The sequence below is a fragment of the Asterias amurensis genome, chromosome 3 (assembly GCF_032118995.1).
Source record: "Asterias amurensis chromosome 3, ASM3211899v1".
Lineage (NCBI taxonomy): Eukaryota > Metazoa > Echinodermata > Asteroidea > Forcipulatida > Asteriidae > Asterias > Asterias amurensis.
In genome coordinates, this window is record NC_092650.1 from 9,182,767 (window position 1) to 9,198,323 (window position 15,557).

General features: G+C 40.2%; 1 protein-coding gene across 5 annotated transcripts in view; it reads right to left on the reverse strand.

The window, feature by feature from the left end:
- Window positions 1-15,557, reverse strand: part of LOC139934490 (uncharacterized) — a 41,348-nt gene that overhangs the window by 14,823 nt on the left and 10,968 nt on the right. For all 5 annotated transcript variants that reach the window (XM_071928740.1, XM_071928741.1, XM_071928743.1 and 2 more), the window contains exon 2: window positions 8,567-8,781. In XM_071928740.1, the coding sequence (XP_071784841.1) occupies window positions 8,567-8,781 (215 nt within the window). The remainder of the gene's footprint in view (window positions 1-8,566; window positions 8,782-15,557) is intronic.

Below are 15,557 nucleotides of genomic sequence, written 5' to 3' on the forward strand. Positions count from 1 at the left end.
AATTTCCATGTAACTTTCAACATTTTTGCTACAAAATTGTCTGTACAGGTGTGCATAAGACATATAGCATTATTGGCAAGTGATAGAGTGTGTATGTAATCAAAGAGAATCTTTGTCACAAATTTATAGAAACTTTATAAAATAATATGGACAATTTATTGAGACATGTTTTTACAATTCACAGCAGTACACAATGTATTTGCAAACATTAATTAAATTTGTCTTTTGTCAAAGACCACTATAGTCCCATGCAGTATCCTTAGTTGGTGTATCTCCTCAATATTTATGCAATCTAGACACTTTCTCAGAAGAAATACACAACTCACTGTCCACATTACCTACTGTCGATGATGTCTCACAGCAGGTAGATGAGTACAACACTAAGGTTCAACGTATTTTAAATATCCATGCACCAGAACAGTGTAAAAACATCACTCCCCGCCACAATATCCCTTGGTACTCTCATCACATCAGATTGCACAAGCAGGCCGTAAGGTGTACAGAGAGGTGCTGGCGCCAATCCCGACGTCGGACAGACCGCTCCATCTTCATTGCCAAGAGAAACAAACTAAAGCTGCTGACCAGTAATGCTAAGACTGAATACATGAATGCTAAAATAACGGAATGTTCCAGTGATCCCAAACGGTTATTCCAGACGGTGAAGAATCTTCTTGGGGCAACTAAAAGCATTACACTACCAAGTCATAACAACGAGACAGACTTGGCCAACAGATTTGGCACCTTCTTCAGCGACAAAATTAAAGCTATTCGAGATTCTACTGGAGGACATATAACACTCTAAGCTTGGGCGATATCGATTAATTTTATTCACGATATATCGCTGACAATATAACGCGATATTCGATATAATCGCGATTAATTAAATTTGACATCATCAGTCTTCAAACTCCAAGTAAAAGTTGTAGAAGAGACAGTCATAGCATAAGAGAAGTGTTCTAATGACCTATTCTTCTGGTTTTACTCCAAACCCATGGGGTGCAAGATGTCTAAGCTTGCAAATACATCGCGATATTTAATCGATATCGCGATATATCGCGATATAATGATATTTCGATTAAAACGAAATCCATCCGATCTCGAAATCGTTTCCAAATTAATATCGCAATATTCGATAATATCGTGATATCGCCAAAGCTTACAACACTCACTTCCAATCTCCCACCTACTAGCGTTCCTGAACTTTCAACATTTGAGCCAATTTCCATTGTTGATATCGTGCAGATCATCGCTTCATCACCAAACAAGACATGTCGTCTCGATCCAGTTCCTACCTGGATTGTCAAGAAAATGCCCATGTCTTTTGCTCCAGGCATCCAAACCATCGTCAACTCTTCCCTGGCAGCTACTAAGGTTCCGGAAGCATACAAGGTAGCACATGTTACACCTTTGCTGAAGAAAGACAGCCTTAATCCTGAGCAACTGAAAAATTACCGACCGGTATCAAACTTGCCATTTATCTCCAAAGTTCTGGAGAGAATTGTCCTATGCCAACTCACAAGTCACTGGGAGGACAAACCATCTTCTAGAAGACATGCAGTCTGCATACAGAAGAGGACACAGTGTTGAAACTGCTCTCGTCAGAGTTTCAAACGATGTTCTTCAATCTGTTGACAATCGGCAGATGGTCTTACTAGTTCTGCTGGACCTATCTGCTGCCTTTGATACAGTAGACCATCAACTTCTACTGCAACGACTATCACAGCGGCTCGGCGTGACTGGCTCTGCTTTGCAGTGGATAAAGTCATACCTTACTGACAGGTCTCAAACGGTGTGCATTGCTCAAAGCAGATCTGAATCCATGCCCCATGACTGTGGTGTCCCTCAGGGCTCAGTTCCTGGTCCTGTTCTCTTTACGACATACACTCTACCACTAGTCGACATCGCTAGACATCACAACGTCAAGTTTCATCTATATGCCGACGAAACCCAGCTCTACATATCCTTCATTCCTGGTGTAACCGCAGATGAGTCCTTCAAGCAGATGCACGACTGTGTCAGCCATATTCAAACATGGATGAGTCATAATTTCCTGCGACTGAATGCGGAAAAGACACAGGTTCTTGTTTTGGGATCGCGACACGACCATGCAAAGTCTGCCTCCTTGTGTTCAAAGTTCTGCATGGACAAGCCCCACAGTATCTTTGTGAACTCATCTTCACTAAGCACAGCAGTCGTGCTCTACGGTCTGCTGGATCTCACTTGCTGGTAGAGCCAAGGTCTAGAACAATTTGTTACGGAGAACGTGCTTTCGCCAAAGCTGCTCCTGCCCTTTGGAATAAGCTCCCAGTCTCACTTCGCCAAACAACATCTCTCAACAACTTTAAGAGGGAACTGAAAACACACTTGTTCACTTAGACTTTCATTGGGTTTCATTATGTTTTGTTTATTCTTCATTTTCTATTGTATAATGTTTTCATTTTGTGTAGGCGCCTTGATCGGTTTTCTGGAAAAGTGTGCATTATAAATCCATATTATTATTATTATTTTAAAATAATAAACCTGTGACAATTTGGGCTAAATTTGGCAATATAAGCTGCAAGAAACGGTGAAAGAAAAACACCATTGCAGTATAGAAACAAGTCCTTTGACATGCCTCTCATCATGTAGACTTTATCAAGTGTTTTATGATCACAAATTAGTAATTACCACTATCTAAGGTATAAAGTCCCTTTAGAGAGAGCAATGCCTTAGATCGGGTGATTTGGTTGTAAAATGCATATGGGTAGAAAATATGTTTTAAAAGTAGAATAGAATGATCAACACAAGTATGACTTGAAATTGGGTGGTTTTCCTTTAAAACTTTTACTTATTCGAACTAACATGGTCTGCTAGTCAACAATATGACTAGTTCTAAAACATCATTCTGACCATGCATTTCATAACAGGCATGTGGTTTGAAATCAAAATATACTTTCAAGGGTTAAAGGCAGTGGACACTATTGGTAATTACTCAAAATAATTATTAGCATAAAACCTAACTTGGTGATGAGTAATGGGGAGAGGTTGATGGTATAAAACATTGTGAGAAACGGCTCCCTCTGAAGTGACATAGTTTTCGAGAAAGAAGTAATTTTCCACAAATTTGATTTCGAGACCTCAGATTTAGAATTTGAGGTCTCGAAATCAACCATCTAAATGCACACAACATCATGTGGCAAGGGTGTTTTTTCTTTCATGATTATAATAATAACAAGTTCTTACGTATATAGCGCATTTCACAATAAACTGTATCAATGTGCTTTATATTAGTCCCCTGGTCATTGGGCCAATAAACATCCCTTTTAATCTTTCTCAGCTCCCATTAGGGAGTATACAGCCCCGAGCTGCCGTGGCGCTCCGAAAGCTTTTCATTCACAATATCAACCTCTACCCTCGCAGGTACCCATTTACATGTATATTCCTGGGTGAAGAGAAGCAATTATAGTAAAGTATCTTGCTCAAGGACACAAGTGTCACGACCGGGATTCGAACCCACACTCTGGTGAATTAGCACCAGAACTTGAATTCGATGCTCTTAACCACTCGGCCATGACACTCTATTATCTCGCAACTTCAATGACCAATTGAGCTCAAATTTGCCCAGGTTTGTTATATTATGCATATGTTGAGATACACCAAGTGAGAAGACTGGTCTTTGACAATTACCAATACAGACCTGCCAACCTTGTAAAAAATTGTTGAGTACCACATTATCGCAGCGGCATAAACATGATCGCCCAGTGCACAACGGCATATGGCACAATGTACGGTCAGTCAGCAAAAACCATGGACCACTTCATTTTAGATGAACCATTCATTTAATGTAATTATATATCATATTCACACAAAATACAGGCTACTTCATAATAAAAAAAAGTTGTATCATGATATCAGTGTTTATCTTAGGGGTGGTTGATGTGGCCTTTTCTGACTTTTTGTGCTCATGACCTTAACAGTCTGAAAAAAAAAAAATGAAAAATAAATGGAACTATGCTCCAAAATAGCTGGAACTATGTTCCAAATGCCTAGATCAAGGATTTATAACTGAAGGGGCAATTTTTTTTAATTTTTTTTTTTTAATATCACAAAAAACTGGCCAGGGGTTTCCCTACGGGCGGTGAGCCCATTTTGACACATTTCTGATCCATAACATATATTAATTTCATTGACAAGCTCTGTTGAACAATGTTCCTAAATTATTAGTAACTTAAACTCGGAACGCAAATGTAACTTGGTATCCATCTTTGGTTGCCCAGTAAACGGACAAACGAAAGCCCACCGTAGAGTTTTCCAGTTCCACTTCAATTCAGGCATGCTTCAATTCATCATTTGTTTACCTTATCAGGCTTATACAAAGATTACAGGCCATTAAATTCCCATTATTCTCCCCAAATTCTCGGGAGTTGGGGAAAATCGTGACGTAAAAAATAACAATAACATGACTACCTCCTGACCATGTCCTGACCTAACTAAACTGCTGCCGCTCTTTGAGTGAGATGTCTAAATCAAATGAAGTGTGTGCACTGCCGACTGCACACATGCATTGTATTTTCCACGTTGAGGAAGAAACTTCTTTGGAGCATGCATTCTTTTTTTTCCGGGTGGAGGAGTACTTTTCCCCCCATCACTGACACTTCGCCTTCAATCGGCGTCCATGTTGCATAGTAGGGACTTTTCGTTTTCGGCGACGGATGGTTCTGCGACGGTTGTTCAGCTAAACGTTGTCGTTTTCAGCACAACGAAGATTCATCCCAAGTATTGTCGTAGAAATTGAGGGACGACCGTCCTCAAAGCCGACGCATGCGCAGATGACGCCAAATGTCATCTTTACCGTCGCAGAACCATCCGTCGTCGAAAACGAAAAGTCCCTAATATAAACACACGGCGACGCCGAACGAATTCAAGCCGAATACGTGCGTTGTGTGCACGTACATGTACATGTACATCCATGCATAAGGTTGTACATGTACTAACCCAGGTTGACCGAACTGGTATGCGCCATTCCCACCCCCTCTGTTACGCATTGGTTTATTAGTTTTCCAGCGGGAGTAAGAATTTTAAAAATAATTCTAAGCACAACCTCTTTTTTTATCGAAGCGCATAATGATCACTCAGATGTTGGGTGTTTTTGATCTGTTGTTTTTGCACTTGGGGTCGAACGAATAACAGTTGATGGGGTCGAACGAATAACAGTTGATTAAATTGAGAACAAAATTGTCCGTTCGTGCTGCAGTTTTAAAACATCGCGATATAGATTTAGCTTTTTGCGTACGTTCTGCAGAATATCTCGTACCACCGTACTCAGGGGTGAAAATGCGTGCATGGTACGCAAAATGCGTACAGGTTGGCAGGTCTGCCAATAGTGTCCACTGTCTTTAAGGTTAAAAAATTGAAATGGCACCGTGTTTATCAAACTTGTTGCATCTATGATCTATGTCTCTTTATGAATACAGAATAAAGATATTTCAGATAAATTAATTTGAATACAGATTGTTTATGTTTTTGCATTTTGTTGTCCTAGTGTGTTTTTAGTTACAAAATATCAAAATGTTAAATAAATTACACATTAAGTATGATGTTTGTATAAACAATTGGCCATGTATTTCAAATTAAACTTAATCATATGTCGTGATGAAAACAAAAACTCTGCTTACATCACATTCAATGATTTGTTGACATAAGTAATGTGCCAAAAAAAAAATATTGACATCATGTGTTGATTTAGGAATAAGAATCTACTTGTTGACAACAGGAAATATTGCCATTTGTAAAACCTGTTTTGCATAAATCATGTGTACATGAAAGTTGAAACTATCTGGAAAGATATCCCTGATTTTACAAACAGTAACTAGGTAGTGTTACTCTATTTCCAGTACCATTCTGACACAACACTGTCTGAAGGCTGGCTGGGTGGCAACGTCATTTGTTGTGTACATCAGCTCCCCTGGTGTACATGTCGTGCCAACTCTAATGGTGGTCCAGAACAAGGTGCCTCAAGATCTTTTCAAATATAAACACAAACAATTTTGAAACAATTAACAAAATACAAATTTGTTATTTGTACATGTATATGGAATATAAAAGCCATGCACTTGATGTTGATTCAATAAAGTGACATTTTGCAAATATTACCTCCCTGCAGCCAATTTCACAAAACTTTATGCAACTGCGTGAGTCCACTTGCGCAACGTTTATGGCGCAAGTTGCTCCATAAACAGTGCACAAGTGGACTAACGCAGTTGCGTAAAGTTTCGTGAAATCGGCTGCTGGTCAAAGACATGAGGTTGAGGTTATTAAAATTTGGGATGTGACTGTTCAGCCTAATATGTTTTGGTAATGCAACGTTGGCGAAGGAGGCTGTTTACAAGTAATTACAATGAATGAAAGCTTAAATTTGTGTTTCCTTATTAAATGTTTGTTCACACATTTACATGTGTATATTGTTATACATGCACATGCCATTGACAGTATGAAATAATCAGTCTCTTACTGCCAAGTTTGAGAAGCATTCATCCGGCCTTTGTAGGCAGCATAAAACCTCTCCTGTTGTGTTGGCATCTCCCTACAGTTGGTACAAACACACCAGGCTGCCAAGAGATTTGCGCAGGTGGATGATGTGGACTTGGAGGTGCCGGGTTTGATGAGGTCTCCATTGAAGATGTTTACACCAAGTCCTGGCATCTGCTCACATAGTACCTTCAACAAGAAATTGATAACCATTGATATAACTAATAAGTTCTTGACAATTTTATTTGTTATTGCTTGAAAGGTCGCACTTCTTTGAAAGAATTCGGGTTGACTTGGGTACGAGTTGACTTGGGTACAATATTTTGGGTAAACTGTTAAAAACATACAAAAAACGTTTAATAAATCTGTACTATTTTTAAAATGTTGTTCTACAATTTTTACAAAAGCCCTGCCCCTTCCCAGCCAGATAAACAATTCTTTTATTAATTGTAGCATCAAAGTAAATCATGCCAAGTCATTAGGACGCTGGACACTCAATTCAAATCCCCACCCCCATCTATGCACCAAGTGAATAGATATACAAAACTACATGTAAACTCGTCGTAGTACATGTACGTACTCTCACAACTCACACATGCCAAACTATTGGTTTGATTTGACCATTCTACCTCCATGGTTTTACAGTGCTGCGGCTGTCGTGGCTGTGAATTTACGTGTCATGTCCACAATAATAACTAACTATAATAACACAACATTGCATTGGGTATAAACAATCACGGTCCGTTCTCTTTCTCGGCTAGTCCATGTCCCATTACATTATTCTTACCCTGATTGGCTAGGTGTCCGTTTCTTCTTTTTGGACGTGTCTTCAATCATCTCTTTGCGTAGAGCAAGGAGCTGAATCTGTGTTTTTTCAGCGATCCATTTGACAGCAAATGGTGTGTTTACATTTCACACAATATTGCAGGGTAGAGAACGGTATGTTACCTCGTGTTCTTCTGGTAGGTTTACCAGGCCATCGGCTACGGCGCCAGCCTAACTGCTGTTCATCGCGCATAAACGGACGATCGTTTTGATGGCTTGAAAAACGTATACATTTCGCGGGACATGTTTCGGGGTCAGAGGTCAGTTTTTTTTTTTAATTATAACACATTAAATGTGTTTTATTGCAAGAACAACTCTTGATAAGTATAAGGAACACCCTCAAACGTGAGATTTCGTAAAATCTGAAGGCAACATGTTCCTTTAATAACAAAGTTTGATTGGGATTCTATGAATCTATTATGAAGTGGCGAAAGAGATCACATGATAAAGCGCTCACGGTCCAGCAATTTCTTTTTTTGGCACAAAGTCCCTTTTGGGGTTCCACAGTTGAAAGGCGAGGCAAGACACCACACCAAACTACATGTAAAATCTGCATTTGTATTTGCAACACAAAAGTATATTGCTTTACCTTGTTTGAATTTTTTTTTACTGAAAGCTTATTCTTTGATTCTGCTGTCGTCCCATAGATTTACATGTATTGACTATTCACAATTGCGCTGGTATGCTGCCCAGCAACTTCGGGGACTAAACTTTGATACTAAATATACAAATTAAAAATAAGTTGCTGCAACTGAGAGCAAGTTCGAGTGAGGCACTATAGTCGACTGTAGTCGACCATTGGTTGATTTTGATTGGTACCCAGGATGTATTGAATGCATAGGTAACCATGGAACATTGACCAGTGGTTGACAAAATGGTCGCCACCCGAACTTGCTCTGAAAATTGCTCCAGCTGATCAAAGAGGTTGTCATGAACTAATTAACCCTTGAATACACACAAACTAACTTTGATTATCTGACTTTAGGAGAAGTAAGCATTTTTATTCTGTTGCATGCTTAAGTTAGCCTTAATAAATGATAAACCTCACTTCCTAAAATGATTTTTTGTAACTTCTGAATTGTTTCTGCTTTGTTTACTAATGATCCACAATGTATTTTATTTCCACGGTATTGTTCAATAGGGTTCTCATCAGAGCTCAGATTGATATAACATGAATGGCAGTTTGAATGTCAATCCATATTCAGAGAATAATCTTGATAAATTTTTCTGATACCTTTTTTTAAACCTGAAGTTCTTAGCTCCTCGTCAGAGTTGTTGTTCACCCTTGTCAATAATGATTCTGAATGTCCCATTGATGATGTAGATGAACAAACACTATCACAAATCAATGCCTTGTGCTCCACTTGTGTACTTGCAGGCTGTCTACATAATTTTACACGTTTCTTTAATCTTAGGCGTTTAGCTGGATTTGTTATGAAATCTTCATACCTACAAATAAAACAGAACAATTAGGTTCAAATGTATGATAAGATACCACAAATATGCATTAAATAGGTAGCTACACTGCAAGGAAACATAAACATGTCAAACTGAGGCTCAGTCCATTACATATAATTTTTTCACGGCATTGTAAATAATTAAATAATGTCCACGCTAAGAAAATTATAAGGAAGATGATATTCATCTTCATTATAATTTTCTTCAATGAATTCATCTTCAACGTATTTCAAATCTGTAAACATGCACTGTATTGAAGTCAGCTATCTTTCATCACCCTGCTTGGGTGGGATAATAATAATAATATGAACACTTATAGTGCGCCAGTATCCACCGCAAGTAATGCTCATGGCGCAAGGAAAAACACTAAATTAATGAAAAGCAGCAGTGAAAAAGTGGGTTTTGAGGGCCTCTTTGAACTTATGAATAGAGGACATGTTACGGATATTAAGAGGCAGGTTATTCCAAAGTAAAGGACCAGCATGAGAAAAAGCCCTGTCACCCCAATTGTTGTGGGTGTGGGGAACAACCAGTAATGACGAAGTGGATGATCTAAGACATCTGGAGTGATTGTAACGGGTAATTAATTGACAATTATACTGAGGAGCAGAACCATGTAAAGAATGAAAAACAAGCAGAAGTAATTTGTATTGAATGCGATATTGAACAGGGAGCCAGTGAAGAGCATTCAAAACCGAAGTGATATGGGTTCTCCTGGAGGACAAAGTGACCAGCCGAGTTGCAGTGTTTTGCAGTCGTTGCAAACGAGAGATTTGATTCTGTTGTAGAAGACAGAAGAGAGAATTACAATAATCAAACCGAGAAGAAATCAGAGCATGAACAATCTTTTCTGTGGTAGAACGAGTTAAGTATTTACGGATAAAGCCCAGATTTCTTAATTGATACCAAACTGATTTACATATGTTAGAAACCTGGTTAGACATAGACATACATGTAGCAGAGTCAAATGTAACACCTAGATTTTTACAGACTACAGAAGGCTTAATTTTACAATTACCAATGTTGATATGAGAAACTTTGACCATAGCCAGATGAGCTACAGAACCAAGTAAAATCATTTCAGATTTGTCACTGTTTAACTTGAGTGAATGGGATCCCATCCATTGTATGACATCAACTAAGCAAGATTCTAGTTTGTGGATGGCACTAGAAGCATTCTGTTGATTAGGAACAAAAGAAACATAGATTTAAACATCATCAGCATAGCAATGGTATCTAATGTGATGGCGATCAAAAACAACCCTGAGTTCACTCAAATATATAGAAAATAACATTGGCCCACCAATCGAACCTTGTGGGACACCACAGTTCAAGGAGATAGGATCAGATTGAGTCCCATTTACGTACATGACTTGCTGGCGATCAGTCAGGTAGGATTTAAACCAATCTAGCACAACGTCTTGAATACCAAGGGATGAGAGAATATTTAAGAGAATGTCAGGATGAACAGTGTCGAAAGCGGATGAAAGGTCTAACGAAACTAAGACAGTTATCCGCCCAAGGTCCATCTCCATGAGAATGTCATTAGATAAGTTCACGAGGAGTGTCTCAACACTGTGGTGTGCCCGATACGCAGACTGTCGACTATCGAGAAGATTGTTTTCACGGAGGTAGTCCGACAGTCTTGAGAAGACCACTCGTTCGAGAACCTTGGATATGTATGGAAGATTCGAGATAGGACGGTAGTTTTTGAGCAATTCTGGATTTAAAGACGATTTTTTGAGTGTAGGATGAACGTGGGCTAGCTTGAGAGCTGCAGGAACAACACCATTGTTCATACTCAAGTTAACAATCTCCGCAACAATGGGTGCAAATATATGAGAACAATCTTTCAACAACATAGTGGGGATGGGGTCCAAGTCACAAGATTTCGCAGGAGTGTGACGAATGAGAGACTCAATTTCCACTGTAGAAGTAGGCTCAAAGGAATCGAAAGCTGTAATTGTTCTAGAAAGTTGTTACGAGACGTCAGGAGATAGGCTGGTGCATATAGCATCGATCTTGTTTGTGAAGAACTCACCAAAGAGCCGAGCAAGAGATATACTGCAACTGTGAGTTGCTTGCGGTAAAGGTCACGATCCACCTCCAAACAGTCAAAGTCCACTCAAGAGCCTTTAAAATTGTCGTACTGGTTGCACAGGAGTTTAACTATCAGATGATCCAACAAAAATATGCTTACTTATGATGAATGCAGAAAAGACACCATAATAAACGAGAGCAGTGTGAGAGGGCAACACGGAGGCGCACACTACTCTGGTAACTCTGATAAAACAGGGTCATTGCCCCCCCCCCCCAAAAAAAAAAACAGGAATTTTAAACCCTACCCTCTTCAAATTGGCTCATTTGATTTATGGGGTGATTGTGGCTCAATTTTCAAATTTCAGCTCCATCCGATAAACGGTTTTCGCGCTACGGCATGCTCTTTCTTGTTGATTTCAGTCAAAATGCGCCTGACTGCCGATATTCAAACGACCAGAAATCGGTAACCATGTCAAATTGGTTGAAATTGGTGTCTTTGGAAAGGAAATAGCATAAGCTTTCCAAATCTGCCATTACTTTTTTTGTAGGAACATGTTTAGGTTTATTAACCTTTTGACCTTTACTTTGACCTTGGATTTGACCTTGTGGATCACGTGATCTGGAGATGAACTTCGGTACCCCCCATATATATGTCTTCTCCACAATATAAACAAATTAGAGATATAATATTTTTGGCTTGCTTTCAAGCTCCACTCAAAATTACCTTACTTGCCTAATACTATGCAAAGTACATGTACATCATTAGAAACATATGTCCATATGTATTGTGTGCGGAAAATGCCTTGCGTTTTAGGTTAAATTATAGAGTTGTTGAGACAACTTAAATTCTATCTCTTTATTTATGATGTCTTGCTTATTTACCATTATTGTGATTTTAACTTCAGTTTAAGTGTTCACACATTTGGTTGTGCATATTGGGCTGTGCGTTCGCGCACACTTACAAACTGTAAGCACACACGCTACCAAATGTGTTTACATTTGTTTTCTTAATGCTTATAAGTAAACCAATCAGTTCTCTGGCTTCAGCAAGCTGCGTGCAGAGCGTACTTCTGCTAGGCTTTAAAAGGGACAAAAACTAGAGCTCGGGGCTCAGTCGCTTCCAGACTCAAGATTGCCACTCAAGACCTAAAGACCTCAAGAACTCAGGACCATTCAAGTTCACACACACGCAAATGATGCTACTCACTTTATTTATTGGCGAATCTCATAAGATAATTTATACAACACGAGCAGCCATGCTACCATGAACCGCTGCGTGCGAATGAACCAGCGGACTGATTGAATACAGATGACCTTATATATTAATACCGTTTAAATCAAGAGAGGGCGCTATGTACATTTTGTGATTGAACATGATCAAATAAAATACACACCATGTAGTTCGTTGCAGTTAATGTCAACCAACTGTTTGAAGTAGTTGATTCATTTGAATGTGCCTCATCAGTCTCACTCATTAGTGGAGTTTAAAGACAATCCCATATGTTTCATCTTTCCCCTGTGGCTTCAGATTCCAGAGTGGCGGCTTGGTTAAATTAATAAGAACCATACCCCACCCCGGAATTGTTACATTTTGGTGGCAGTGGTGTGGGAATTAAAGAGTTCAAAAGTGACGAAAAAGAGGAATTTTTAAAGATTGAAAGTCCAGTACAAGAGGTCCAGAACGAATCCTTTTAAGAATGAAAGTAATATTTCCACGGCAAGTTCTAGTGATGAAATCAAGATTACAGAGAGCGGTGATTCAAAATTATCAGAGTCAACTTCAAGTGATAATTCTCCGGAAAAGAAAGCAATCAAACAAGGACAAGCAGTTCTAGACAAAATGAGGGCAGAATGTGAAATACTTCAGAAAGAGTTGGATTGTGCAAATGAAGAAAGAGAACAAGTAAAAGAATACTGAACACAGTTGCAAGGCCCAATCAAGAAAACAAGACCCGATCAAGAAACCAGGCCCAATCAAGAAACAAGGCTCAATCAAGAAAACAAGAAATCAAGAAAACGGAGGTTGTGATGCAAAGATGAAGATAAAACCCACAAGCTACGACGGATCCAGTTGTTGGAACGACTACATGTATGCTGTTCAATTTGAAATGCTTTCTGAAATGAATGGCTGGAGTGACAAAGTAAAGGTTATGCAGCAAAATTAAGAGGTTCAGCACAGTGCGTTTTGGGTGACTTGGATGATGACAGTCGTCATAGTGACAGTCTACACAGCGTTGGTAACCGCCTTGAACAACAGGTTCGGCTCAAATTACCAGAACAAAATTATTTTGAGTACAGTTAAAGAACAAACAGCGAAAGAGGGAAGAAGGCTCAAGCAATAAGACGACTTACACGGCTTGCATACCTATCAGCTATGTACGTTTTACAAGAAACTTTGTCTCAAGAACATTTTATTGATGCTCTGACCGATGGTGAGATAAGATGGCGAGTTTTCCAATCTAAACCAGAGACTCTGGCTGATGCAGTCCGCATAGCAGTAGAACTAGAGGCTTTCCAGGCAGCTGATCGCCAACGTGGGGTAACTCGGAAAATGGCAAGACTTATTGACCAGAGCAAGACAAAGAATCAGAGCCAAATAAAGAAATGAAAGACATTCAAGGCAAGATTCTCTCATTGTCTGATGAACTTGGCGCTCTAAACCAATGCTTTACAGGATACAGAGGGTGCTGGGTTTACCCAGACCGATAAAGTGACGTCATCACCGGTGTGGCTGTCTCGGAGCTTCCGCGGTCTCAGAGCTCCAGATCACCAAATACGGTAGTATTACGTCATGCCGTGCCTGCGCACACCAAGCGAAAGTAGTCAATTATAGCGCCGTGCCGAGTACACTCTCGTAGTAAATAGAAACAAGTCGTTTATTGTCCCACGCGGTGAGATAGTCGAGTTGCAGCCATGTTCTCCGCGCGTGAACTGCTGGGTGCGCAACTACTGCCCTGCCCGACTCCAGGCAGCTCGTAGTAGTCGAGCAACCAGCAGTTCGCTGCAACTCGACTATCTCACCGTGTGGGACCATAAGCGACTTGTCCACAAGTTACTCTCGTAGCTGTCATGGCAGTGCCCATATCGTGTGGTGAACGGGTGGAGCGTATGCGACAGTATTGTGAAAAAAGTAATCATGTTTATAATAAGTATTTGAGGAGTGGGAATTACAAAGAAGGTTCTTCTGAAAGCCAGAAAAGGGTTTTGGGTTGCCCCTCGGAAAAGCACTCGTACGATAACAAAACAGGTCTCGAAGATTTATTTGTGGCGGTAGGGGGTTGGGGGGTGGGGGGACGGGGACTCACGCCTGCAACGACAGCATGCTACGTCATCCCGAAGAGCTTGGCACGCCAGAGATCTGAGACCGTGATTACTGGGTGCCGAAATCTCCGGTGACGTCACCCGGAGCTCTGCGACAGCCGGAGCGCTGAGGCCGCCACACCGGTGCATGGTCACAAAACCAAACAAAGAACCAGTACAGACAAGATGGACCGAACTGGAGACACCATGAAAGAAAAAGAAGAGGACCCCCTGCATGTTGGAATTGCAATGAGTTACCACATTTTGCACGTGAGTGTCCGCACCCAAGACAGAATTCTTACAGATACAACAATAATATGGGCCAACAAGCAATGCAGCAGGGAAACCGACAGCAGCCGATTTCGAGGTCCAACAGTGGGCTCAGAAACTAAGGACAGATGGCGTGCAGTAATTAATCAAGGCATAGAAGTAACTGTTCGAGTTGAAGGCGTTCAAGTAAACTTTCAAGTGGATACTGGGGCAAGCTTGACTATCATCCACCCAGATATGTATTACAAGATTTCAGAAAGTTCAAGACCAAGACTAGATTCGACTAACGTCAAAGTAGCCATGGCCAATGGAGAACTCGCCCCTTGTTTGGGACAAGGACGACTCAAGCTAGAATTTCAAGTTAAAGGACAAACTAAAGTAATAAGTCAAGACGTATACCTTGCTGACATCGAGCCCGAGGGAATTCTTGGCTACAACTTCCTTGAAACGTACGACCGTACACTGACTTTGGGGAAAGGTGAAATGCAGATTGGAGGAAAGCAAGTGAAAAGTCATGTTTACCGGGCGTCTGCATCTGAAAAGTGCATCCGAGTGATAGCCGACCGAACTATTACAATCAAAGCAGGAGAAGAGATATTGCTACCTGGCAAGCTGAAACACAGAAATAGAAATTCAAAGTTTGGCATTGTTGAACCTGAGCTGAAATTCGTCAGAATCACGAGGTCATGGTTGCCAAAACCTTGGTTGACGTCCAACAAGAATTGGTACTGATCGAGTCCTAAATCGTAAAGATGAAGCCATAATAATCTATCATGGTGCAGTGTTAGCCACGTGTGAACCGGTAGAGAGTGATGAAATTGTGCAAGAAAAAGAGGGACGTCGTATAACTATACTACAGGAGCATTAGCAAGCGTCGGAACAAGAAATACCAGAGCACTTGACCGAAATATTCAAGATCAGTGGTGAACATGGTGAAAGGCTAAATCCAAGTCAAAAGATGCAATTATCAAGAGTCTTGATGACGTTTTTGTAAAAGACTCAAGTGATCTTGGAAAGACTTCAATTGTTAAGCACGAGATAAATGCTGGTGAGGCACGGCCGATCAGACAACCATTCACTAGATTCCCAATACATCAAAGAAATGTAGCCAAAGAAGAAATCGACAATATGTTAAAGCGAGGGGTGATTGAACCATC